Below are 27,875 nucleotides of genomic sequence, written 5' to 3'. Positions count from 1 at the left end.
CTATTTCTTATTTTATTGGACATTTTTTGGAACCACTGTTTTAGAGCATAGTTTTCACATTTTTTATTGACCTGTTTTGCATAACAGCACCTTTAGATTAGAATGACAGTTTATCCCATCAAGGGAAAAAAAACAACATTGTTAATGAAATCCTTAAAACATTAAAATAACCATAATGTTTAAAATGCATAATGTGCATGCTTAAATACAATGTTAAACCTTATGAAACAGGGTTAAGATAGCAGTGAACACTAGAAATGATGCACCATTCTCCTTGTTCAGAAAAAAAAATCTCTGACATCTTTTTGAAACAGGCAACACATACGCTGTAGGAAAATATCTTCTCAGAAGATATAAAAAATGTTTCTTTTCGTAGTCATCATTTAAAAAATTATAATAAAAATCAAAACGCATTTTCATTAGTCCGCAAAATATAAAGTATAACAATATAACACTAAAATAGACTAAAATATGAGTGTTGTGAATGGAAGTGAGTGATTTTTGTTTCTTCTGACATTGCTTCAGGATTTTGGTTTCTCAATAGCTTATATCAACTAATATCAGAGTCTGACTGTCCAGCATAAGTGTACAGATTGCATTGTATTAGGACGATGAATGTCAGCAAACACATAAAGTAGCCGTCGCATGCTGTTGAAGCAGCGATTGGACATTTTCAGACTGTTTCTGACCATTGCTGTCACCAGCGCTCTTCGCCGAGGACTGTGTGCTCTGTTTCTTTGAAGATGTACAGAAGGACTCTTTAAGAGGGGAATGGGACAAACTACAACGGGGTTTCTTCAGCACAGGTGAGGAGGAATCTTCTAGCACCCGTTTGCCAGTAGGCACTCTGTCACAGTGGGCCTCATTTTCCAGTGAGTTATTATAAGGCAGGTCTTCATAGTTTGTAAGGCTATCAGCAGAAGATTCAAATATCATGCTCATCTCACAGCTGCTGTTTTGCTGCTCCGGAACGGGCTGTACTTGAGTGTCAGGACCCTATAAAACAAGGAACTATGTATGAGGCTTGAATGTCCACAATATAATACAATGCAAAACAAAAAACAATAGCCTTATAAAATGAAGCAGGCCTTAATTCATTGAATGGACACTGCGGTTTTATTGTTATAAGAACAGTTAAACCCAAAAAAGAAAATTTGCTGGCCATGTACTCACCCTCAGGCCACCCAGCACAAAGATTTTGTTCATTCATCTGAGCAAATTTAAAGAAATCTAGCATTACATCACTTGCTCCCCAATGGATCCTATGGAGTGAATGGGTGCCACCAGAATGAGAGTCCAAACAGCTGATAAAAACATTACAAATAAAAATATGCCAGTGGAATTTGATGTGAGAGGACAACAGGGGATGGACATTTCACTGGAATAAGCATTCTTATGGATTATGGACTGGTATTTTTGCCAGAACCAATGGTTAAAATGCCTTACTGATGGATTTGTTTCTTATAAACGAAGCTTTTCACTTCCGACGATGTCAAGTGATAGATAGAGTCTGTTGTGGATTATTGTGATGTTTTTTTTCAGTTGTTTGGACTCTCATTCTGACGGCACCCATTCACTGCAGTGGATCCATTGGTGAGCAAGTGATGGAATTCTAAATTTCTCCAAATCTGTTCTGATGATGACTCATCTAAATTTTGCGTTAACTATGCCTTTAAATAGAATATCTGAAACACTCCTAACCTGAGTGGGCAAAGAGTTGGTGCAAGATTTAGGAACGGAGCCACACTTTGGTCCTTGTAGATTATACACAGTCTCGTAAGGTGGCAAGCACTCAGAGGATGTCCCGAACGGCTCCAAACAGATAACAATGGCACTAGTATTGTCAGCACGGAGCATGCGTTGACGCCATCGCAGTAAGGCATGGTTCACGAGCAGAACAGCATTTGAAACGTTTTCCTTTTGGTTCTTTGGCTGTTGGAATAAACATTCAGATAAGTGAACGTTTCTAAAGGACAATTAAGGCCTCTCCGGTCACATAACTTTTAATTATTGACCTTGGCATTGTCATTTTCCTGGCAAATAGACACAGCCTCCTGTGGTGATACCATGTTCCATAACCCATCACTGCCTAAAATGATGTAACGGTGCTGCTTCAAATCCAGTTTGATAACAGCGGTATCAGGCTCTGGTGACACTACAAACTCTCCACTGGAGAAGTCGTAACTCCACAGATCACCTGAAGACACATGAATGTGCATTAAATTAATGGATGCATATTACAAAAAACAACAACAACAACAACAACAGAAATTTAAAAATCAGTGGCATTTGAATACATTTAGTCAGTAAAATTTTGATTGGCAAAATCGTCTTTAACTTTTAAAGGAACAACACACCTGAAAATGTAAATGAATCTGAAATTGATTTTAATTTTGGGGTGAACCGTTTTTTCTTTGAACTGCTTGACATCTCTTTAAACCAGGGCTTAGCGCTGAAGATTTTCCCTAATGCGTTTTTACTTATGCTGGCAATATTTCTACTGGCCCCACTACAAAAAAAGAAAAGATACTGCATCCATTTGACCTATGAAATCTTGCATTCTAATACAAAAGGCCGTTACACCACTAACATTTTTCATACCAGTGAAATATCACTGTATGTTCAGCCAGGAGCAGTGAATGGTTCTCTGTTGCTTGATTAATATTAAGGACACGTATACAGCACCAGTATGTTGACATATTTTTACATTTATTTTTCCATTCAAGCGTGATAAAATGGCAATCCTCATTGTTGAGCTCTGACAACCTTCCTAAACCTAGTTTAAACACCTAAACAGCATGTGTTGCAATTCAACATTCTGTTTGTCGTTGCTAAAGAACAGAGTATATCATGGTGACATGTTGCAATTTGCAGAACAACAGACAATCTCTGCTGACTTGTCAGATATATTGAAACTCACTCAACATTTTAATCACTGTTTTTTCAATCACAACAGCAACAATGATCTCTTGTAATGAAATAGCTTAACCCTCTTACCAAGAGCTCGGGCCACAGCCAAAAATGGGATCTGATCAATGACTGTGCTCCTTCTTACTGGTCCATGGTGGGTCATTCTGGGTCTCTTCCACACCACCCTACTGACTCCAGACTTTTTAATGACACTAGAGGAGAAGTGTGACAATGATCACTGCTGGCTCAAATGTAATGCAAAAAAAAAAAAACTGCTGGAAACTTACATTTAATGTGGAAAGACAATGATACAAGCTGTTGGATGCTCTGCTATAACATGTTGACATGCTTATGTTCTTTTAGTCTAAAAGACAAAGAACGCTTGTGTTTAGATTATGATAATGTGGACAGGTGCCAGAGCATGCTTGGTTTTATTGTCCCACTTTGATGCTGTGAGTCCATAAACTAAAACCAGTCAGACCTCTGTGGATACACAGGGCTGAAAGAAACGGGCAACGGTCCGGTCCGGGCCTTTTCTTGATGAGTGTTGACATAAAATAAAAAAACGAAGGAACCAAACCTCTTTAACCAAAAAAAGCGGATAACATGAAAGCCAACAATCAAATTGCAAAATAATCTCATCCAGCTCTGGTGCTAGCTCATAGCCACATTTCATTTACCAAAAGCAGAAGAGTGTGTAAACGGAGTTGTGTGTTGTTGTGTGAGCTTACTTGTTTAATAAGAACAACTCACCTGCCACCGAGCCCCTCTATTCTCTCCCTTTCCTTCGGGAGGTCAGGTTTGTGGTCCTGTGTCATTTCTACAGCTCGAATTAACTCATCAGAGGGGTGATCCCGGACCCCTAACACCACCGCTGAGTCCCCAACATGGGCAACATACATACGGTCACGTCGTATTACGACAATACTTGCAGTTGTGCCCGATGTGCTGGGAAGTCCTGTAACCGTCTTTGGCCATTCCGCTACAAGAAAGCAGATTATATGGTTTCCAAAATCAGATCAGTGATGAATTAATTCTTTCTTTTTGAAAATGATAATTCTGGTATACATGTATAAGAAAAAAGGCAAATATTTGGCAACATGTCCAAGCTGCTGGTCTTAACTTAAACCAGTGCTATATTGTGTTTGTCGTTTGTTTTGGGTTTGCTTGTTCTGTCTAGATGTGCCTTAATGTTTTCGCCTATATGTATTTAATAAGTTAACACATTTTTGTCACAGTTTTGCTGTAAATGCACCTTTAAGCAGGGTGTTATTAAGCTGCGATTTCTGTAAGAAAAACACTATTCTGATGTGATGTGCTGTCACTCTAGTTCAGATATGGGTTAGTTGTTTGGTGTGGCCCTCAGAGGTTGTGCAACAACTTTTGGCGGGATACATCGGATGTTGCAACTTCCAATCAAAAAGATCCGCTGTCCGGACTCTTTTCCTTGCACTTCCATAAAATGCCATAACTTACGTAATTTCTTCCACATGGCGTGGTGACAAGAGATGAATCCGTTTCGCAGAGCCGCGCACACCTCGTTGTCCTCCTCAGACCAAAAGCCTCTTTGTTTTTTGATGTGGTCCCACAAATGGCGGCGGGCAAAGCGCGCGGCGTCCGGACCTCCGTGTCCGTCGAACACGGCGAACATAGCCACAGCCCGCGGCCGACGGGTGTTTTTGCACGGGTGAGAGGAGCGTATCGACGCCTGCTGAAGAGCAGACCTAGGTTCATCATCTTGAACATAAGTTACAGTGATGGATCCGGGAATAGAGTCTTGGATTGAAGCGTCGGGGTTTTGGTCCTGTGCTGGTGCCGTGATCTCGCCACGTTCGGCGGCGTCCAGTTCGTCTTCTCTCGGCTCATCCTCCTGCTTCATCGTCATTAAGTCCTCCATGTATTTCCTACCGCCTTGGTCATAATAAATACTTGCCCGACATGAAAACATCCCATCCATGTTTTGATCGAACATAAAAGCCAGTAGGAGAGCAGTGTTTAATGTTTAGGCAGGACTGTTGCCGGGTGCGCGCTTTCCTCTTTGTTTACCTTTGAGGTTGTGTGCATGCGCAGAAGCACCATGACAAGTCACGGGTCAGTGGAACCCCTAAATTTTTTATTTGACCCTTGATTTGCTACTAAAAAGAGCCCTTGATCATGCCACAGTATAATAAGAGTATATCTATCTATCTATCTATCTATCTATCTATCTATCTATCTATCTATCTATCTATCTATCTATCTATCAGTTGAACTGAGTGAGATGTGCAGTAATTTTTGCGATTCCATTCTAAAGAAGACAGGCAGATGGATCAGTCAGATTCAATCATCTCGAATTACGAATTATTACATGTCAAGCGATGACCAGCAGATGGTGCTTTAAGCCTAAAACATACAATGCACCATAATCTGAATTTACAGTGTTAGAATAATTATGAGAGTTTTATTAATAAGTTTATGAGAGTGAATAGAGTGATTTTTTTTTTATTTTCTACGATGTGTGTGGCAAAATCGCAAACTAAATGACTTTTATTTTGAAATCCCGTCTAATTTGACGTTCACACCCGTTCTGGAAGTGGAAGCTGTTATCAACGGAAGTAGATTGAGTAACGTTACTAGTCGGTCTATGGTCGGTCTCCGCTGATCGACTGCACCTTACAGGCCATTTTTAGGGACCCCGCGCTTTCTAGAGGTAAAACAGTGTGAAGTTTTAAATCTTTGAAACATTCATTTATATATGTGGAAGAATGTCTGCCTGTTTGTTTCACTTTACAAGTCAAAAAGCCACGAGAGCTCGCCTCGTGAACTGACCATAATAGACTCTTGGCGGCTTCTTTGATGCTATTGATACAAAGTGATAGTCCTCACACTTGTTTCAGATAAATTATTGACGGTTAACACGTTCTGGCCGTGTATTCAAACGCTCGGCTCCCTTGTCCATAGTGTTATGTTCTGTATTCATAAGAGGGTATATGAAGATGTCAACCTCTCCCATTATATGCTTTGAATTGTTATGGTCGTGTGATCCTGCATGCAATTACATTGAGGAGGGGAAGTGTTTTTTTTTTGATCTTGTTGCATTCTTGTCTCCTCTCGTCTAGGTTCAGGGATTTCTTCAGCTCTCCACCTTTCGCTTTAAGACAGGCTTTCAGCCATGGTGAGGCACGCTATCATCATTCTGTTATGATTTATGACGAGATTAAAAAACTAGAGGGTCCTGATATATCAAAATCTTACACTTATCCGATACCTTGTCTAGGGACCAGACAGTGTTTATGCTATCATTCATCATTCTTAGACAAATTGTTCCTAGACCAAGAGGTCAGATCTGGTCTAAATTTGTTGAACATGTTGTCCAGATGTGTAAAAACTGTAATATAATCATGCTTTTCTTTCTTGGTCAGTCTACTGTGGTGGATCTAAAGACGAAGGAGGAGAAAGATGCTGAGCTGAACAAAAGGATTGAAGCTCTGCGGAAGAAGAATGAGGCTTTGGTCAAGAGATATCAGGTGAGTTTAACTCCGGTCACTCCGGTTTGTTTGTTTATTTAGTTTATTTATTTAGTATACTGCTAATAATTTTAAGTGAAAAAGTGACCTGACATTCAGCCAAGTATGGTTACATATACTGAGAATTCGTGCTCTGCATTTAACCCATCCAAAGTGCACACACACAGAGCAGTGAACACACACACACTGTGAACACACACCCGGAGCAGTGGGCAGCCATTTATGCAACGGCACCAGGGGAGCAGCAGGGGGGCCGATGCCTTGCTCAAGGGCACCTAAGTCGTGGTATTGCCAGCCTGAGGGTTAGGAGTCAAACTCTCTAACCACTAGGCCATGACTTCCCCCCGACTTTTAATTTTGATTTCAAGTGTTATTCATTGTGCATGCACTGAACCCTCATATTCAAGGCTTTTATCTTAGTCAGTTTTTATTCATTAATTCAGCTTGCTTGTCTTCTCTTGTGGCACCAGGAAATACAGGACGATAAGAAAAGGGCAGAAAAGGAGGGCATCGCTGTGACAACACCTCGCAAACCCCGCCCTCACGAGCCTGAGTCTGAACGGAGAAAGACTGAAAAGGAGAACTTCTCCGTGACAGCTGACTTGTCCAAACCAGCTGCGGTAAAGGCAGAAAGCAGAATATTTTTATAGAACGGCAATTTACCATATCAATGCTATATATGGTATTATCATAATTGGTTCTGCAGAAAATGACTGTTTAATGCAACTCAGAGTTGGCATATAAGCATCTACACTGCAGTTGCATAAATAATGCTGTCAGATTTTGAACATTGAAATATGAATGACTGGAACTAAAACCTCCAGTCAGTAACGTTATCATAGACTATACATATTGCACACCCCTAAAAAGAACTATGATCTATATCTTCTTCACATCCCAAAAGCACATCGCATCCCTCTTTTGAAAATTAAATATTAAATTTGAGCAGTATATGTAAGGGTTCCATGTTAATATACATGTATCATGTTTTTTAATTCAAGTTTGATTCTGAATAATCTCAGACCACTGATGATTTGCATCAGCTCCAAAAGAGACCATGAGCATGTAGAAGTTAATCGGCCCTCCCATTCCTCACAGCTCTGAGGATTTTAATTTCCCACCTAGGGAAGGCTGAAACAAGCTGTAGAGTATTTTAATCAATACCTGTAGAGTTTCAGTGGATCACAGATGGTCTGCGCAGCTGTGATAGATCCTCCTATCGTGGTCTGTGAAGGTCATGCCTTTCAGTAACTGCAAAGTGAGAAAACTTTCTTCAAATATACTTGAAGTAGACAGATGGACATGTAAATTGTTGCCTGGTAAAGAATGTGATTACCAATTATTGTGCATTGACTATGTCTAATGCAGTGTTGTTGTTATTGTTTCAGTTAATAATATTTATTTTTGGTTAATTATTATAAAGCTGGGAAAAAATAAAATGTGATGATAAATGTATACCTAAACTATTATTTAGATATTAGAAATGTTGCTTTAGGAACAAATTGAAATTAATAAAAAAAAAAATAAACTTTTTGGCTAAATATGAATAAATAAATAAAAAAAAAAACGGATATAAAAGACAAGCACATAAAATGTCTAAACCTTAAATATAAAAGCAAATGATAATTTAAATAATACTAAAACTACACTGGTCTTATGAACTTGACTGGTAAGAAATGTCATGTTGAGGTTTTAAACTCATTGACTAAGACCCTCAATCTTTATACTGCCTTTCTAGGAGAGGCGTGTGGTAAATGACAGGAAACCAGCTAGTCATCGTGGTGACCAGGGCCCAGAAGAAGAGGAGACTGGTCTGCCTCATGGTGAGAGTCCTTCCCACAGAACTGGATCGGGCCGGCTGAGCCGAGGTGGCCACCGTGGCGGAAGAAGAGAGCCTCGTTCAAACAAAGGAGAACCATGGTGGGAGAGGCAGCCTCAGGAGGGTGAAGGTGGAGAGGGTCCAGCTCATACTGAACGCTCCTCTAGAGGAGGGCAGAGAGGAGGAAGAGGTGGAAGAGGAGCGCAAGGAGGAACGGGCTCGGACAGGAAATCAAAGGTCACTATTCCTGTAACCTTGTCTAAACTTTTTTTGTAATTGCGGTATAGAACATTGTTGTGGTACATTAATTTACTAACAAAGTCATTTGTAGGTGTAGGACACCAATACAATATACAGATATTAGGACATAAGTTTTTAGACACTAGCATCATAATCTACAAGCCATTTTAGTCAGAGTTCATATCCAATTTCTCAGGAGTGGGAGGAAAAAAGAAGACAGAACATAGAGAAGATGAATGAAGAGATGGAAAAGATTGCTGAATATGAAAGAGGCCAAAAGGTATGTTTTGGTCGACCCAACTTTCTCATTTTAAAGTATTATTCTAGTGTCAGTGTGATACAGGTGCACATTCACACTCTTTTGCAGACTGATGTAGAGAAGAACCCCATCAGAAACTTCCTTGATGACCCACGGCGTAGTGGGCCGATACTAGAAACTGACCGCAAGGAGGGAAGCCGGCGCCACGTGCGCAACTGGGGTGGGGTTGACTTTGACAGTGTGAAGGCTGGTGCTGAGGTTGAGAAAGAATGGACGGTACTAAGCACATTGATTTTTGTTTGTTTTCGTTTAAACTTACAAGACAAGAACTCTACTGGAAATAAATTGTTCAAATGTGTCATGAAAGACATTTACGTTACAAAAAATATATATTTCAAACAATTCCTGATATTTTAAATCTCTTACAATAATCCTAAAAAAAAAAGTGTGTCCAAGTTTCCACAAAAGCAGAACTGTTTTCAACTAGGATTATAGTATTAAATATTTTGAAGCACCAAATCAGTACATTAAAAATTATTTCTGAGGGATCATTTGACACTGAAGCCTGGAGTAATGCTTTTCCATCGTAGGGATATATTACATTTTAAATGATATTAAAATCGAAATCGGGTATTTTAAATTGTAGTAATATTTCACAATTTGACTGCTAAAAATTTTTGTGTAATGGTAGAGACCAGAGTGTTATTTATACTTTCAGACTTACTTTCTCTCTTTTTAATCCCATAACAGAATCGTAGGCCAAGCGGTAAAGGCTCAGGGGATATGACTCTGTCCATGACTGGCCGAGAAAGAGCCGAGTATCTCCGCTGGAAAAAGGAGCGAGAGCAGATTGATGAAGAACGAATGGCTCGTCACCGTAACGCCACTGGCCAGTGGAGACGAGAGTGGGATGCCCAGAAAACAGATACAATGTGAGTATAATAAAAACATGAAACTATGAATATGTCATAAACTATAGAATCCTTTAAAGGGCTAGTTCATTAAAAAAATATATTACTCACCCTCATTTGGTCCAAAACCCATATGATGTACTTTCTTCTGTAGAACACGAAAGTCGAAATAAATACTGCACATCCACTGTATGGCAAAGAGAGACCAGGGGCCGGATTCACGAAAATCTTCTTAAGAAATAAATTAAGAAATTTGTTAAGATAAATTCCACGAAGTTCATAAGAATGTTCTAAAGTGCAATTCTTGAAAAATTCTTAAGTTCTTAAAAATTTTCTTAAGAACATCTTAATTTTTTCCCTAAGAAGAAAATAACAGCCATTATCTGAATGAATACATGACATGCTGCTAAACTTCCGGTAGATTACCCTAATCATAATAAACGCGCACCATAGACTGTATATTTTCATTGAGACTTCGACTGGTGCTCAGCTTCACGTTTTTAATGTGGTCTGTTTTTGAATAGTTACATTTAAAATAGTCTGTCTCAAGCTGCAGCGATATGTTTCGTTCATTTTTGTGCCGTGTTTTTGATCTCTCATCTGAGTGAATGCTTCCAGTATTTGAGTCCGCGCTTCTACAGCAAATGCATTATGTGCATTCATATAATTGAATACTGCCAAATATTATGTATTTATAAGCTAAAATTAACGGCGTTCAATTATAGCTCCCTATCTGACTCGTTTTTGAGTTGCTAATGAGTTTTGATGTCAGCAAAAAGCAGCGTCACACACAGACTAATCATGAGCGGTCATGTATACATCAAGTCATCGCTGTCCCTTCAGAAAACTCGTGCACAATAGTCATCCTATGTATTCTATGTAGCTGTTGTTGTAATGCTTAAATATAACAATTCATTTGAAATAGCCCAATAAATTCATTAAATAATTTTTATAGTTTGGGATTTAATTTGTCCTAAATTTAAGAACTTATTTACGATTATTTTTAAGAAGATTCTTTTCAAGAATTGGAATTCTTCTTAGGTTTTGTCTTAAGAACAATCTTTAGAAAAAAGGTAAGAACATTCTTAAGATTTTTTTGTGGAATACAAAATATTCTTATCTTTTTTCTTAAGGTAGAAAATAAGAAGAAATTGACAGTTAAGAAGAATTATATTCTTAAGAATGTTTCGTGAATCCGGACCCAGTACTTAACATTTTTTCACTTGACCAGAAGATTGTCATGAATGACATCAGTGGTGACAGAACTTTTATTGTGAGATTAATTATGCCTATAATTTCAGCTCTAACAATTTTATTTCTGTGTTAAAAAGAGAGCCAGATAAGTACTCTGTGTGTAGGAGTAATTCATGCTGACAGGGTGAGAATGAGACGACCAGTGACCCTGTGGTGTTTTCACAGGTTCAAGGAGGACTCAGCTGTGGCTGGAGAGGGCACACAAGAACAAAGCAACAGGAGAGGTAAATCGCACACAAATACTTGCACCTGACCCTTGTTCTACACAAACCATGAATGTTACCCAACATTTTTTAGAGTGCCTATTACTTCATACAGCCAGCTAATAGACTATAATAATCCAGCAAAAGCATAGCGTAATTACAGGTACACGTTTATACACATTTCTTACAGTTGATATTACATTGTGAAAATTGTCTTTGTGGCACTTTGGTGATGTTTTGTGCTGTGGTTTATCAGCAGCTAGGGGGCGCAATGCCCAAGTACTGCAACGCAAATGACCTTCAGGTCAGCTTAAGGCATGGGACTGTGTGTGTGTGTGTGTGTGTGTGTGTGTGTGTGTGTGTGTAAGTGGGGGTGAATGTCTATTTACCCTCCTTCACATTGGCCCTAGTTTGAGTGCAAGCCAACAGTCGTTCCTGCGCTGATAGTTTCTAATTGCTTTCCACTCCACTCCATAATAAGGTACGGTGGGAGTGTGTGCATCTGATTGGATTATCTGCAGTTTGCTGGATAGCTGAGAAAATTTCCTTTATCATTGCTTTCTGCCAGATGCCCATCCATCATTTCAAACTTGCTTCCAGGTCATTTTGTTGAACAGAAAACATGCACCCGGCAACTCCTTGACTTGAGTGACTTTTTACTGCATAAAAAAAATCACAGTAAAAGCAACACAAACCTGCTGCATGAAGCTAGCTAGCTGCAGGGTAGGTTTCGAGTTAACGATACCAAACAAATCCAGCATGGTTTAGATCAGGTTCAGTTGGGCTCACAACGCATGATATAACAGTCTCTGTCAACTCAAGTTATCAGGGTGACGAAACCTGCTCAAAACCAACCCACATTTTTGAGCCCTAAAAACTCAGTTTGCTCAAACCAAAGGCAGACTTACCTGGGTAAAAGCAACAGGCCTCTGGACACTCAAATTTTGGCTAATTAGTGGTAAATAAGTCTTTATCTTAAAGGGTACTTTTATTTGGGTACTTCTCAGTTCAACCCAGCAAAACTTAATGTCCTCATCAAAAACAGTGTGTTATCTTATTTTTAGATCTCCACTGTAAGATGTGTTCTGTTATGTTCAAGATTGTAGCATACTTCCATTTGACTTATACTCAAACTAACATGCCCCTCTAACATCACAATCCTCTAACATCACTCTTTCCCTAGCATTGTAACTTTTAAATTTTCATTTTTCTCCTCAATATTGATATTAAAAAGCGGTCGCTCATAACAAACCAAAAGACTTTTCTATTGAAGAAAGCCTTGCTGCTTTTGACACAAGCTCATTTGCTGATGTCTTGGCTTTGAATGCTTTACAAACCCAGTGTCTACCTCACAACGTTCAAGTCAAGTCTCATCACAGTGCTGTCAAATCAAGGGCACATGTGCATGCATGTCCTCATCCATTCCCCTCCTCTCATCCTGAAGAGTGATGCATAGAGGGGCAATCCATCAGAATGACAGGGGGCCATCTGTTACTGTGAGCCCAGGGTCATCTCTCTCCACCACAGATTTCAGTCACAGAATAGTTTACCAAGGTCTTGCTCAGCCCTACGTCAACCTTCAAGGATAAATATTGCTGTTATCTCTCTTATGCAGAAGATAACAAGAGGCCGCCCAAGGCACCAACCTTCGGGGACTACTTGGGACAGGGCAAACCCAGACAGGGAGGCCATGGACAAGGGAAGGGTCGTGGTCAAGGCAAAAGCTACAGGTATGCAATAGCCCTTTGCATTGTGGAGAATGATCTTTCACGACCACACCAGCATTGAACAGGGGAGCCCTGCCCTGCTCTATAAAGTCCACGCTTGGGAACTTGGTTGTATCATGCAAGACAGCAAGTGACCTTTATATGCACCATTTTTGACTTGAGCTTGTCCTTTTTTTTTAGTAGCCACTAGGCCTTAGTTATGTACTCTAAACGCTGGCCCAGTCTCCACCTGGTAGTAAGATGCAGTTTCTGTAATCTGATCACAAGTAGTCAGACAAGACCCATTACATTTTCCACCTGGTATTAACATTTGTTTCAAATGCATCTGAAGGAGATCAACCTATGTTACTCTAGTTAGCAGGAAAGGAAGCAAATGCAAAGTATGAAGGACTACATATGAGTGTTTGGTTCAAAAGAGCAACATTTAAATGGCTTGTTTTGGTGTGTTCTCACATTATGAGAGAGATCACTATTTCTACTACAACATCAACATGTCTTCAGCTAACTCCATAAGTGGTTTCCAGGATCCAACCAAAAGAAGGTTTTAGACCCAATTTCTACCCGTGTTTAGCTTCAACACTTGTGACCAGATCACAAAAACGCATCTTGATACCAGATGGAAACAGGGTTTGTGATTTGATGCCTGGTTGCTGTTTGGATGCAGGTGGAATTATAAGTAGAGAATTTATCTTTCTAGTGAGCATTTCATGAATTAATATTGATTGACCCACATCCTTCCTTCCTAAAGCATGCATGATAATCGGTGGGAAGGGGAAAATGAAGAGGAGAAAGGAAGAAAGGAGGAGCAAGAGAAGGAGAAGGATGAAGAGAAGGTCAAAGACAAGGAAAACAAGAACAAAGATTGCACCCTCAAGGCTCCATTGTCAGACAAGGTAAAACGCCTGAAAACACTGAGTATCATGGTATTAAGAGTTCTTTTATAGAGCCATATAAGTGAAGGTTGCTTTTAATTAGTCTGGGTTTCAATTGTTCATGACCTTCTCCTGCTGTGCAGAAATCTGATGAAGGAGGCCTCGCTGAAGATGATGATGAGTGGGAGGATGCCAGCGATGGTGAACAGGAAGATGTGGAAGAAGATGAAAAGGCAGATCACGAGAAAGACTCAAAAGATGCTAAACCAACAGAAAAGACCCCTACCTCTGCTGCAACCTCTAGTCCCAGCCCAAAAAAACAACGTACCCCAAGACCCAAAGTCCACATTCCTTCCCCGCAGGAGACACTCAGTACACCAGAGGGACCCGAACCGCTCAGCCCTTTCTCCCCTCTGGATGGCCACCAGCCTGTGTCAGACTGGGGTGAAGAAATGGAGATGCTTTCTCCTAAGAGCATTCTGGATGAGAGCCCTCTGAGGCCCAGCAGCACTGAAAGCAGTCCAGCTCAACCTAAGAACGATCCAGCTGAACATAACAAGACCGCAACCCCCAGCCAGCCAGAAGAACCAGAAAGAAAAGAAAGTGCATCTACAGGTGGGATAATTATCGTCTTTATTTAGGTTCTCTTTTTAGCAGTGCTTGCTAATACACTTAGCAAGATCTGGGGCATGCTTCATTTTTCCATCTGCCATTACGTCTCACACACAGTCAAGTGTTTTACCCTTTTAACCTAGACTCCACTGGCAGTAACTTGTTCAGATGGATGATGTACATGCACTATGACTGTAATAGTCTGACCTGAAGAGGACAGCAAAGTTGAGTTGTACTTTTTGACCTCCATATCCTTTGCTATTGTCTATACCTTCATCTTCCATTTTTTTTATTTCCGTTTTCCGAAACTTTCTTCTGTTAGTTCTTGCAAACAACAACCTATCTGTTAAGCCCCGTTCACACCAAAAACGATAACTATAAAGATAACGATATTAGCGTCCACACCAGCGAACGATATCAGTTAATAATGATATCTGTTAATTCAAAGTGCACAGGTTTCTGACACTTAAATTTCAATGGACTTTCAATGGTTTCTGTGATATTTTGCTGAAATCTCACTAATGTTACTGCACCTTAGTTTGTACAAGCTACTCTGTGTCTGTAGGATTTTTACTTCTACAATTGATGAATTTGTAGATTATACTGTTGAGATTTGGCACAGTGCTGGAATGGCAAATAAATGCTGTGCTGCTTTTTTCTTCTGATTGTCTCCCTTTCCCTTTAGAATTGAGGAACCACTCCTGAGTGTTTTGTGTTTCATGAATGTTTGCTATCGTATCCTCCTTTGCCAAAGGCTCAACCCTGACACTCAGTCATTTGGGATCTCTATCCTTCTTCACACGGCTCCTCCTTACTGCCATTACATCATACCAGTTTATTATGCAATTAACTGTTCATTAGCAGCTAATGGGTGGATGTGCTTTATTGCCAGTTTCCTCATTTCCACTGTCCACATGCACTCTGGAAATCACCACAAACTAATGGCTCGGTAACAAGATTGTTGCATTTCCTTTCATTTGATTACTCTGCTAGCCTGTTTAACAGGAGGAAACGTCCATGAAAACATGTTTATTTCTAAAAATGCTTTTATGAGGAAGCCGCATTAAACTTTCTGGTCAGAAAATGTTTTCATCTTGATTGCTTTCTATATATTTCAACAGGCTGAGGACTAAATGCAGTAGGGGAACTTGTTGCTTCACAAACTGAAACGGGAGGTCAGCAGAGGAAAGAGAAGGCATCAGGTGTAATGGATGGCTGTTGACTAAATTAAAGCGGTCGAGGGGACATCTTTGGATCCCTGTCAACACTTCATCCAAATAACTTTCTGGATTGTTTAATTATACCTCATTGGTTGGGACTCTATGCTGTTGTCGAGCTAAGCTGCAGCTCTTTTCTCACATTTACCCTGTTCTCAATCTGTAAAGCATGTTATACTCAAACCATAAGAATATTTATTTTTTTATTATGGAGCGATGTTGTTTAACCACCCTAGACCACTTCTTGCAATCTCTTTATAAACTAGGGCTTAGGTTTTTTTTATTTTTTTATTATTAGTATTATTTTTCAGGGAAACTTTTGCAATGAAAATGAGCTGTGGATTTTAAGTTTGTTATAAATGATTGGTACCCTAGATACTATTGTGCTCACGGACCAAAGATAAAATCGTGGTGAATTGTAAAGAGTTTGAATTAGGACAACAGAGATTGTGTACATCAAGTCTTATATTTGTTTATTGACCTTTTTTTTTTTTTTATGTTTGTTTAGTAATCTTGCATTTATCGTAGGTGTATTTCTGTGTTCCTGGATTTTAATGAATTGAGCAGGAGCTTGAAAACTTGCAATATATGTGTATGTCTTATAGACTGACCGTCATTCCAATGCTTTGTGTGAGTGCTCTTTTCTCTCTTCACATGTGCATTGTATATGTCTGTTATTCAATTGAGCTCATGGAGCAGAAATAATCATGACTTTTGTGATTGTAACGTACCTGCTGCATCTCCCTGCAGATGAAATGTCTTCCTGTTTGGATAGAAAATTTATATATACGGTAATTGGGTTTGCCTCCTTTTAGGAGGTCTGGTTTGACTAGGCTTTTCAGAAGTGCATGTAGCATGATACTGAAGTGTACATGCAGACTACATGCAGTTGACTTTTTATTACATTTTTTATAAAGCTTACTGGAGATATTTCTTGGTTGCTTGTTTTACTGAATTATGATTTGTGAACAATAAGAAAGCAGTGCAACTGTTTCTGTACTCTGTAAGCGGTCATATCAAATAAATGACATCTATGCCTTATTTATTGATTCATTTTTGGCTCAAGATTTTATTTTTTATTTATTTTGGGAAGGTCGGTAAAAAAACTTTCTTTAACAAGTCTGTTTTTAATGTTACTGGTATTTCGGATTTTGGACTTTTTAGAAAAAAATACAAATGTGTACACACGGAGAATTCATAATGTAAAAGATGATACTTTTTACTTGTATAATACAATGTAAATATTAATATATTCTAAATTCTTGGTTTAAGATAATTGATTACTTGTTAAATAATAATTTACAGTATATTTGCATTGTCTTTTAAAATATTAGAATAAAAGTGATATACAGTTGAGCAAGTTTTACAGAAGCACTCTTTCACATTTTTCAAGAGTACATTACTGAAAATTAAAAAGATGAACGCAAAAGGCAATTAAATTCACAAATATATTTTAGTAATCAATATAAAATAAAAGGTCAAATCTAATATAACAAAGCTAGTACTGCCTTTGACTCATTTCTGTATTTAAAGTCGTATAGCCAAATAATAGGAATTTCCTAATGACATTTCATCTGAATAACTAATAAAATCAGGTATTTCAAATTCCTAATTTCTGCAAAGAGTGCATAATATAGAAGAATTTGTTCCACACGAGGTGAAGCCCACCAATGGAGGAAGACTCCGCCCACTGTTCAATTAAAGCTAGTGTGCATCTGGCGTTAGAATCACTCTGATGGTGCAGGAACTCTCGCAGCTCTCAGAGAAGTGCAGGAATCAAGTCACCTGAATCAGGGCATTCGCTGCAGACGTCTCAAAGCCTTCGAAAAAAAAACACACTGACCGCTGGAAATAACAGGAATATATCAGTCATCTCAACATGAGAGGAGACAAACCCGTCAGCACCGGCAGGACAAACGGAGGAGCGGAGAGGAGACCGAGTTACACCGGAGACCAGAGGGTGAAACACGCCAACAGAGCCACGAAGATCTGGGTGAAAGTGGCGATGGGCATCGCTTACTTTCTGTGTGTTTCAGTCGCAGCTTTCTTCTTAGCCATCTACTACGTGCTCTTCTGGACCCCAGACAGTCACAACAACGCCACGAAGACAAACGGCTCGTGCCTGCGCGGATAGTTCACAAGGACAGAGACTGCTTCTGGATTCAATCACGTGGAACTGAAAGAAGCTGTTCCAGCTGTTTCTAATGCACTATGCAAACTGTCCCAGCACAGCACAGCACATTTATCAGTGCGAATGTCCTTCTTCTGCTCTGACTTTGCTTATTTAAAATGGGCGACTGATCATTTTATTTAATGAGTGTTATATTGTGATTTTTTGTCCTATTGCACCTTATGTTAAATTGCAATAATAACAGGCTACGGGATTTATTATTGTTTTACAAGCAAGTATTTGATGCACAATTTAACAACAAACGGGTTTTGTTGTATTAGTTCAAATTAGCAATAATTTTGACCTTTGGTTTATATTATTTCAAATAAATTAAATTGTTAGTTAAAATGTTATAGTAAGTCATACTAACTGTTACTTTACTATAAATTATAGAAAATATGGCTATAATTTTTTATATAAATAGCACTATAATAATGTAAAATCTATATTACACAATGTGTTTACTCCTTTAAAGCAAAATATTGCAAGTAAAACTAGGCACCTTATAATAATGAAAAACTGTTCAAGAATGTAAAAAATAAATCTCTGCATGACATATTTTTTACTTGAAATAGTTACAATTTGCATATTTTATTAGATCAGTTATCATTAGGGTTTTATGATACATTTTATGTTGTTCAGTTGATGTTTATTGCTTTATTGTATTTCTGTATTTGTGATGTTTCCCTTATTTTTTATTTTATTTTATTTTTTTATGATGGAATATAAATCGTGGGATATAAATGTATGTATTGGGGAATCTGGGCCCGTTTCCATTTGGAAATAACATCTAGAAACTGTTGTGGACCTCCATCGATCTTTCACTTCACAAGCTCTGGCTCTGGCTACAGTCTCAGTTTAGCTTTATTTATTTATTTGGATAGGAACCTTATATAATATTTAATGTAAATGTTTCTATTTAATGCACTGTATTAGATTTAGCTGTCTAACTTTCATCCACATTAAGAGATTGTTGCTTTGTGCGACCTTTGCTGACTGGACTTCAAAACCAAAGTCACCAGAATTACCATTATTTTACCCGCTTTTATTGTAAAAGTTGAATGAGGAAAATGTTCTTTGAGGTCTGTTCTTGAGTGTGCATTACGTGACATGTTCTCTTAAAGTAACTTCTTTTGTCTTCCTGCAGTTGAATGTTAAATGTGGAAATCACATAGGCTATAGTTCACTCACTAGATAACTCGTAACAAATCATTTATGACTAGAATTATTACATTGAGTCTTAGATATGTCTGTCTTAGCTTTCTGTAATGGACGGTTATCATGACGATTTGATTATTCTGTTTCTCCTAATTAGAGCAGATTGGATGTGACTATATAAGAACATACAGTAAATCAGATATGGTTTTATTGTCTTCTTGATAATGACATTTCTTACTGTAAGTCTCTGTCAGTGTGTCTTGTGTGCATTTGCTTGATGAGTCAATCTGTTGGAGACACTGTGTCTCTTCACTTGTTTAATAATTAAACTGAACTGAAAGTTGTCAGGACATATTTGTTCTCCCTCCGTTCACACTTGCAGCAGAGGTATTGGGAAGTTACAATGTTCTCCAGTTAGATAAAGATAGATAAAGACTTTGTCCAACTAAAACTGGCCACATTTACATGCATGCTTTTCTGTTTAATATTAATCTTGTAGTCTGAAAAATATGTCTGGATGTTCTGCAGTAAGCAGAATATGACTGTAAATATACAAGGGATATTCCCTGCTGTTCTAATCTGGAAATATTGATATTTGTTACTTTGCATATCAGTGATTGAATCAACTCTTTCATTCTTGTTCATATAATAGTAACAGACAGGAACATGATCAACTGCAAAACATTTTTTGAAACTTTTTTTTTTTTTTAATGTCACTCCAAAAATGTTTGGTGCATATGGTACATATGGAAGGATTGGCAATTAAGATCACCTCTTCCTGGACCCTATTACCACAGAGCTTTCAATATGCAAACACTAATTATGCATACAGGTGAGTTATTTGTTTGGGAGCAAGAGACTCAAAATAAATAAAAAAAATGCACATGTAAGCGTACAACTGGCAATGAGAGAAGATCACTGTTTGATGATGGGATTTGTGTTGATAGTTGAGCTCGGCTGTACAATGACAATAAGAGAAGTTGAGCAGATACTACAGCCAAACTGAAACCACTTCCTGTAGCGTCTACACAAATTCATTCACACCAATGCAGATTGATTCTGAGGGTCTGTTGATGTTTTTATTGTTCATCAGCTTTTATGTGCTGTGGATCCTGTTATTCTTTTAAATTTAGAATGATTTTTATATCCATATCGATAATTGTTGTTGCTGGTTTGAATGAGCCATTACTGTACATAAACTTGAATTAAATTAAATTTTGGTAAAAAAAAAAAAAAAAAAAAAACTGCCTGCAGCTCAGTATAGTATAGCAGTAGACCAACCTTTTCTATTTTTGCAGAAATGTGAATTAGCAAGCTCAAGGAGGAAGTCAGAAACTGCAATTAGCATCATGGTCTTAGTCCACATGTTATTTTGTGAGAAAAACTCAGACCTGTATGGATGAGAATGAGAGTGTGTTGCAAGGAGTTGACAAAATTGTTTTTTAGCAGTCGTTTGGAACTCTGCATTTTCTGCATCCATGCCACCTTGGCCTATGTGGCAGAATTGTTGGCTGTCCTCATTTGTTTTTGGAATAATTAGTTGTCAAATGCAGAGGAAGCAGAGTGGTCATGCTTTGTGCCCGTTTCCACAGCACTGTCCTGTAGGGAGAGTAGCTTGGAGTCTTGCCAGGGCTGGATAAGGAGGGTAGTTCCCCTGCGGCCTGCTGTGTGATATAGATGACATTCTGAATGCTTCCTAAGGTAGAGGAAATTCATTGCATTATTTTTAAATCAGGGAAGTTTAAACAAGGCCATTATCAAGTGTAATTGTGTTTAGCGTAACATTCCCACCTTGCCAGCTTCTTCTGTAAAGATATTTGAATGTTGGCTATACCTCCTGATGCTGAATGGGTTCTTAAATGTCCTAAACTTTTATAATTCTCTGAGAACACTTGGCATTACTAAAATTATTTTATTAAAAATGCTTTAGCTACACGAAGACTCAAAACTTTCAAACAAAGTTCATAATTTTTACCTCATATTTTCAAGTCTTGTCAAAATTTTGACTTTTTATACTTTAATTATGGTTTACCAAAGAATGATTTTTATCTATGTTGTGAAAATGGGATTTTCATACTCAGTATGTGAACACTTGTGCCAAGCTAATGTTTTTTTGAATCCACAAGAGGGCGATATAATACCTTACCGTTTAAATAAAGACAATAAAGTTTAGAAATAAAAAGAAATTCTGACTTTTTAATAAAATATAACTAATTTACATCTAGAAGAACACAATGTAGCAATTTAATAAGCCATCCATCATGGGAAATCAATATATGATATTTAAAACAAACCTATCAAAAATACATTTATCAATCAACACAACTAATAATAGAAATACATTTTATTCACAATCAGTATTTTGTCATCAATTATTTGATAATTGTGACTTGTTAAACAAGCCAAGCCAAGACAAAAAAAAAAAAAAAAAACACTTAGCCCAAGTTGGGAATGACAGACTTTTAAATATTTAGCTTTTTATTATAGGCCTGCCAGAACAAAATGATCACATAAATAAAAAAAGAATAAACAAAAAATAAATTACTTAATATTTAAAATACATTCACACTGTATATAGATAGGTCAATTTTAAATAACATTAACCAAAATTCTAGTAAGTTTCTTAGAATGAATGAATGAATTGAATAATTAATTAATATTTCAGTTTGGGGGATTTTTAATTGGGGTTGGTCTTCAGATACCAGTGCCAGCAGATCTGTCTCAGAGCTCTCAGCTCTGGGTAAATGTGTCGCCGCTGTGTCCCAAAAACATTTGATGTGGTGTGGACATGATTCTCATTTCACTGTACAAATACAGGAAAATAATTATTGTTTGATTTAGAAAAATACTGTGATTGCATCTTTCAATTCTTTCAAGTCCAAGGAATTTCTCACTGCCCTTCTCCAGAAAGCAATGGTTTCGCACCCCTTTGTCTATGAATCGCATCTCTTCTGCTGTTAAAGAAGACATTTCGGCATCCTCAACACCCTCACCAGGGACCAGCAGGTTAATCTGAGAGTCAAAGGCTGAGTGAGGAACAATTTTAGGTGTTATCCATCTCCAAAAACTGCTATTAGTGCACAGCGCTGAATCAGAGTGGCATGATGGACCTCTCCCCATCCAGGCAGGGAGAGATCCAGCTTTTGATGCAAAAGCTGAGTTTTTAGTGACCTGGTCAGGGATTGCCAGCTGGGTGGATAGCGGAAAGTCACTGCTGGGATATTTTTCATGTCCTTTGAGCCGTTTCTCTTCATCGTGTTCCAGTGCATAAGGGCTGCAAATCACAACTTCAGTCTGAAACAAATCACTCTCACTTTGTTTACCCAGCATACGCCTGGGGCCTCTGGGAAAAGAACCACAACCAATTTTAGGTCTGTTTCCTGGTTGCCAGCTTGATGATTTTTCCACTGAGCTTGATAGTTTGACATTTTTCCATGTTTGTCTTTTATCTTCTGTCATTTGAACTCTCACCGTGGTGCTCCAGATTGGCAAAGTCAAACAGATGTTTGCTCTCTTTGTCAGGGGTGTCTGTTTGAGCACATCTGAGTAGCAAAAGTTGTACAGCATCCAGGTGTCCGTGCTGACTCGGCCTGCCTCGTCCCGTCGCTCTGCATCCGCCTTGCGCCCGAGGAGCAGCTGCATGAAACAAGTGCACACGTTAACAGAGTACGGCCGGTCACACCTTCAGTCTCCACACACGCATTTACCACACCATCTCCCAAGGGGCACAAGGATGAAATAGCAAGCTGGAACTTCCCTTCTCTCATTGCTTGCAGAAAAATCCCTGCTCCAGACCACAGTTCAGAGTGGTCACTTGAATGCTTTTTAATATAATCAAATATATTCATGTCGTCTGTGTGCCATGCTAGCTAGTGTCTTTCTAAGCTTTTAAATTGTCTGTGTGTTTAATAACTACTGAATTGATTCGGTACACAGGCCTTCAGGCAATCTCCTCTTTCTATCGGCCGTCCCTGCCCTGATTTACTCTCTCCATAAACAGCTCGATATTGAATTTTGGCCTGCAGTTGAGACCACCTTGTTTGTTCTGTTCATGCCCCATATTTCATGTGCTCTGATTCTCTTCTATTCAGGTGAGCTGTCTGTCTGTGGCAGAAGTTCACCGCTTGAGTGAGGTTGGCCATGGATTGCGTGTTACCATGGGGAGAGGGTATCTGACATGAAGGTATCGAAGAGTAAACGAGGGCAGAGAGCAGCTGAGCTGTGTAGAAGCGTGTACAAATAAATGCCCTCGAAATGTCCTTCGTAATGGGTGTGTGTGTGTGTGTAGCTGTTTTTTAAGGATTTAAAAAATATATATGAAACATATATTTTATAGAAATGTTATGTAAAAATATTTGATGGTTTTGTAATAGTTTCTTTTTCATTTACATAATTTCTTTTCAAGCCTAATTTCTAACGAACTAGTGTGTGTGTGTGTGTGTGTGTGTGTGTATTAGATTCAATTCTTTATTGTTTCGAACTTTCTAGATTCGAACTTTATTGTCATTAAGCAGAGTGTATATATATATATATATATATATATATATATATATATATATATATATATATATATATATATATATATATATATATATATATGTATATGTATGTAAATATACATACTGTAAGTGTGTATGTGTGTGTGTTTGTGTGTGTGTTAGGCTTATATATGTATATTAATAATATTTGTAAAGAAAATATCATTTCATGGACCCCCAGCTTTAGTTTAAAGCACTGTGGATTTAGTTTTATTTACAAAATAACCCGTTTTTTAGTGCTGAATCTAAGAATTGAGTGAAGGTTATGTGTATGTTTGGGGGATTAATGTTTTTCTTAGGTACAACACGAATAAATTCACTATACACTGCAATATATTTTATTTTAGAAATTATGAATTTATTTATTAAATTTAACCTTTTTGTGTCTCCTCAGACGGCGGGAACTCAGTCCTATAAGAGGTGACAACACACCCAAGTGCAATTATAACAGACGGACGTCACGAAAAGTGTTTGGTTGTCATGTCGGTGGTCTGGAGAGCTGCAGCAGCTCTGTACATCTCTCAGTCCTCTCAGAAGAGTGCCTGCAGGCTGCCGTCAGACTCGCCAGGAGAGATCTGCACAGGAAACGCCAGGAATCCATCATCCGTTTGTCACTTGAGCCAGCAGAGAGATCCCAGAATAACAGCCCTGAAAGAAGCAACATAGATTACAGTCCTCATGTGGTGCACCCAAAGATGTCAGGTCCAAAGAAGGAATTAAAAGACGGTGCTCAGCCAGGTAATATACATATGTATAGTTTGGAGTCCAGCTGGCCAGATCCCAGATGTCTGTTCTCTGAAAAGCAGAAGCCACAGACCAAACCCAATGGCAGCACACAGCTCAGCCCTTCATCACATGACAGGAATCAAGCACAGAATGAAGCCCTTAGGTATATAATGAACACTCTTTTTCAGTTATTTAAGATATTTCATTATCACTGGGCTCTCTTTGTAACTAAACGATCATCACTATGATCCTCAGTTGTGTCATTAAATGCTCATGTTCGCTGATGTAGGTGATATTTTTTAGCTGTTGGTTATGAGACAGCAGCAGATGTTCAGTGGTGTTTATGTTTATGTGCTATAGACAAGCCTGGCTGGACAGAGTGACTGCAGACAGACTAAGAGAACTGAATCGTCTGAGTAAAGAGGAGGCTGACTGTATTAACAATCTCCGGTGCGACAGCAGCTCCGTCATTGTTGTAGTTAACCAGTGGTTCAATGAACTGTGTATTGTTTAATTAAGTTAACTAAATTAAAATGAGCTAATACAATGCATTTCTTATGAACATTTTATTACTAAACCTCATTGGTTGCTTTGAAGGTTCATTGAACTTTCTATTATTTGAGTGCGTGTTTGCACTGATGTGTATTAATATGTGGCCATGGTAGGACCACAGTGGGCTCTTCCACACAATGAAGCGGAAAAAGCTGAGCAGGCCGCTAGAGAGACAATTCCACCTTTGTTGGATCAAGCACAGCTAAACATTAATCTGATGTTGTTTTTCCCAAATAATTTCTGACATGTTAGGGTATCAGCAGGAGATATAAATCCTTTTAACACTGAGGGTACCGTATGGAGCATTTCTCCCTAATATTTTAATGTTATTCCCGTTGGGCACACTGAGACCAGCTGTTCTGTGTGTAGGTGGGATGTAAACAGAGAATCCTGTTTCTACTGTTTTTGTCTCATATTTGTACGTCAGGTGGTTGAACAGGAAGTGACATACTCAGAGGGCGGCTGAAGGTTGCAGATAAGGTGAAAACCAAGTATGTTTACACACACACATATAAGGAATTTGTCTTGGCAACAGGAGCTTCCAGTGCAAAAGAAAGTACACACTTAGTGCAAACATACATGATTGCACAGCAGAGATTAAATATAACACTAATAGAAGAAAAACTGAAAATGAAATGCAGGGGGGAACCAATAATCTTATTAGCCGTCCTGACTGTCCGTTGAAGTCTCTTGATGTCTGATTTGGTAGCTGAACCAAACCTGACAATTATGGATGAACACTGAGTAGAACTGTTTCAGCAGCTTCTGTGGCAGGTGGAATTTCCTCAGTTGGGAAAGGAAGTACCACCTCTGCTGGGCCTTTTTAGCAATGGAGTCTATGTGAGAGGCCCACTTCAGGTCCTGAGAGATGGTGGTGCCCAGGAACCTATGCTCATGATGGTAAGTGTAGGGAGAGCAGGGGGGTTTCTCCAGGTTGTTCAGCTCCAGGTTTTTGTGACTGCACCAGACAGCCTGCTCTTTAACATCCTGTCTGTAAGCAGTGGAGTGTTTGAAGCAAGAGGGGACTACACACAGTTCCAGTGATCCGTTGAAAATCTGTGTGAAGATGATTGAGTTTCCAAAAGACATGGTTTATCATTATCGAATGATAGAGATGTCCTGGTAGGAATGCACATATCTACACAGAAACTGATATATGAAGTTTCAGTATCTGTGAGCTCATTCAGATCGGTTGACTGCAGCTTCAAAAACACTCCAGTAAGTGCTAAAGCCTGCTCTGCTTCATTAGTCCATCTTTTAACGGGCCTTAATACAGGTTTAGCTGATTTCAGTTTCTGCCTGTAGGATGATATTAGATGAACCAGACAGTGGTCAGAGTGATATATATCAGACTTTACTGTCTCTGGTGTGTGTGTGTGTGTGTGTGTGTGTGCTGTATGTACTGTATTTTCGGAGCTCACATGAAAGATTTGCATTGTTAAAATCTCCAAGAATTATTAAAAGAGAGTCTGGGAAAGAGCACCTAGAACATTTGTAAATTTAATATTTACTGAATGTTCAAATTACAAACATTCACACAAAACAAAAATGTGAGAAGGATTCATTTGTACATTTTAACCTCCAAAGTGCACAGCTCCTAATAAAAATTGTAACAAGGTACTATTCTGTGCTGTTTTGTAATTGCCGACAGCCAGAGGCCAGTGTGGACAAACTGAGCCAAGCTCTTTTAGAAGATCTTCAGGAGGACGCTGCTCGAGCTCTCTGGGTAACTGAGAGGCAGCGGGGGAGAGAATAATGCTGAAAGGGAGCTGCAGGGACCCACAATAGAGAGCATGTGGATGAGGTTGGAGGAGATGGAGGACAGTTTGTGACTGGGACTATAAGACTTGTGAGTTTTTTCTAATATAATGGATTGAATTGATATATTTGATATATTTTCTTTTTATTTGTATTTAATATTATTATTATTAAAAGGTTAGTAAAAGTTAAAAGTAAAAGTTATTATTCAGTAATGATAAAATTAAATTTTATTAATTAAAAAATTAATAATCATTATAATTATTTATTATTTTATTTTGTTTCTTTGCAACATTTTCTTCTGTAGAAAAAAAAACATTTAAAAATGAATATGTATAAATACTATTAAAATGTCATTACATTTAAGAAAATGAAACTAACTATGAAATCACATGACTCATAAAGCTCTATATAGTTACCCAGAGAGACCAGGAAGAAGTGCGTCAACGCTTTGCTATGATCTCATACTCTGACCCTCTTATCTGGGACAAAGGCACAGGTGAGTCACAGGGCCCAGATAGACCATTTAAATTCCCCAATTGATAGTACACAGGAAGACTGACAAAATCAGTTATCTGTTGTCCTTTCGGGAGCATCAGAAGGTCGGTCTCAGCGTCTCCCCAACTTTGTCCCTGGAGAGTCAGACGAGTATGTGCTCTGCATTTTGTAAGGCTGACATGACCGTGATTTCCACCAGATGGCAGCAATTAAACTAAAATAAAACGTCTTGTGTGTTGCAGTGGAGACTGGGTGAATGACTATCGGCTGATTTAAGAGTCTACTGACTGGATATATATCAGGCACATTTAGATCAGTCACAGTTGAATCAGTCTTCACTTGAATTGCAGGGAAACTTCATACTGACCAGAGTGTTTTTGCACTGCAATATCTGTCTGTTTATGGAATATTCAATAACAGCCACATTGAAATCAAATTCCAAAATATCTGTTGGTAAAAGCCAGTCTCTCTCTCCACCTCCCCCTTCTATAGTTCTGCCAGTACAGAGAGAGAGAGAGAGAGATACTAGTTTCTTTCTGCTCAAAGCTTTGGCAGCAGCTGTGGCTAAGTAAATTAATGAGGAAAATGTAAAATAAAATCGGACAGTATTGAGTGCATGAGAGTTGTCTAAAGCAAGAGGGGCATAAAGGGGAAAGTGAGTGGAACAGGTTCAATAGATACATTAGAAGATTAAAATCCTTTCTCCTTTTCAGCTTCAGCTCGCAGCGAGGCTCTGAACGCGGTGTAAACAGTCAGCCTCGACCTTCTTTCTCTCTCAACATAGGAGCACAATGTCAACACAAACTTCAAAGCACCATCTCATGTCTAATCTCAGGATCTACAAGCCTTTCAAGGGTGCATTCTGTCTGCTACATACTGACTAAAATGATCAACATACCTTTCAATAATTTACATTTGCATTTATTCATGTAGCAAATGCTTTTT

The 27,875-nt window shown here is 38.5% G+C and overlaps 2 protein-coding genes across 3 annotated transcripts; one reads left to right on the top strand and one right to left on the bottom strand.

Annotated features, from left to right (window-relative positions):
• Nucleotides 1-38: 38 nt before the first annotated feature.
• ppm1da (protein phosphatase, Mg2+/Mn2+ dependent, 1Da) lies at nucleotides 39-5,003 on the bottom strand. The gene is made up of 7 exons (XM_026226476.1): nucleotides 4,938-5,003; nucleotides 4,387-4,902; nucleotides 3,664-3,892; nucleotides 2,998-3,122; nucleotides 2,016-2,197; nucleotides 1,702-1,932; nucleotides 39-996 (listed from the first exon to the last, which is right to left on the bottom strand). The coding sequence occupies exons 1-7, from the start codon at nucleotides 4,987-4,989 to the stop codon at nucleotides 619-621; spliced, it is 1,713 nt and encodes a 570-aa protein (XP_026082261.1). The 5' UTR covers nucleotides 4,990-5,003; the 3' UTR covers nucleotides 39-618.
• A 458-nt stretch (nucleotides 5,004-5,461) lies between these two features.
• On the top strand, nucleotides 5,462-15,811 carry LOC113058508 (coiled-coil domain-containing protein 9). Of its 2 annotated transcripts, none has more exons than XM_026226462.1 (13): nucleotides 5,462-5,599; nucleotides 6,009-6,064; nucleotides 6,312-6,416; nucleotides 6,887-7,036; nucleotides 8,155-8,472; nucleotides 8,672-8,755; nucleotides 8,843-9,010; nucleotides 9,485-9,666; nucleotides 11,065-11,123; nucleotides 12,718-12,832; nucleotides 13,578-13,722; nucleotides 13,845-14,316; nucleotides 15,435-15,811. In XM_026226462.1, exons 2-13 carry the CDS (start codon nucleotides 6,062-6,064, stop codon nucleotides 15,437-15,439), a joined length of 1,806 nt encoding a protein of 601 aa, XP_026082247.1. In that variant the 5' UTR covers nucleotides 5,462-5,599; nucleotides 6,009-6,061; the 3' UTR covers nucleotides 15,440-15,811. The 2 variants fall into 2 exon arrangements, with proteins under 2 accessions (XP_026082247.1, XP_026082246.1); XM_026226461.1 differs by lacking the exon at nucleotides 15,435-15,811 and adding an exon at nucleotides 14,999-15,406.
• The last annotated feature ends 12,064 nt before the right edge of the window (nucleotides 15,812-27,875 follow it).

The sequence above is a fragment of the Carassius auratus genome, chromosome 40 (genome assembly GCF_003368295.1).
Source record: "Carassius auratus strain Wakin chromosome 40, ASM336829v1, whole genome shotgun sequence".
In the NCBI taxonomy this organism is placed as follows: domain Eukaryota; kingdom Metazoa; phylum Chordata; class Actinopteri; order Cypriniformes; family Cyprinidae; genus Carassius; species Carassius auratus.
Note: the sequence above shows the minus strand (reverse complement) of the source record. Positions and strands in the feature narration are given on the sequence as shown.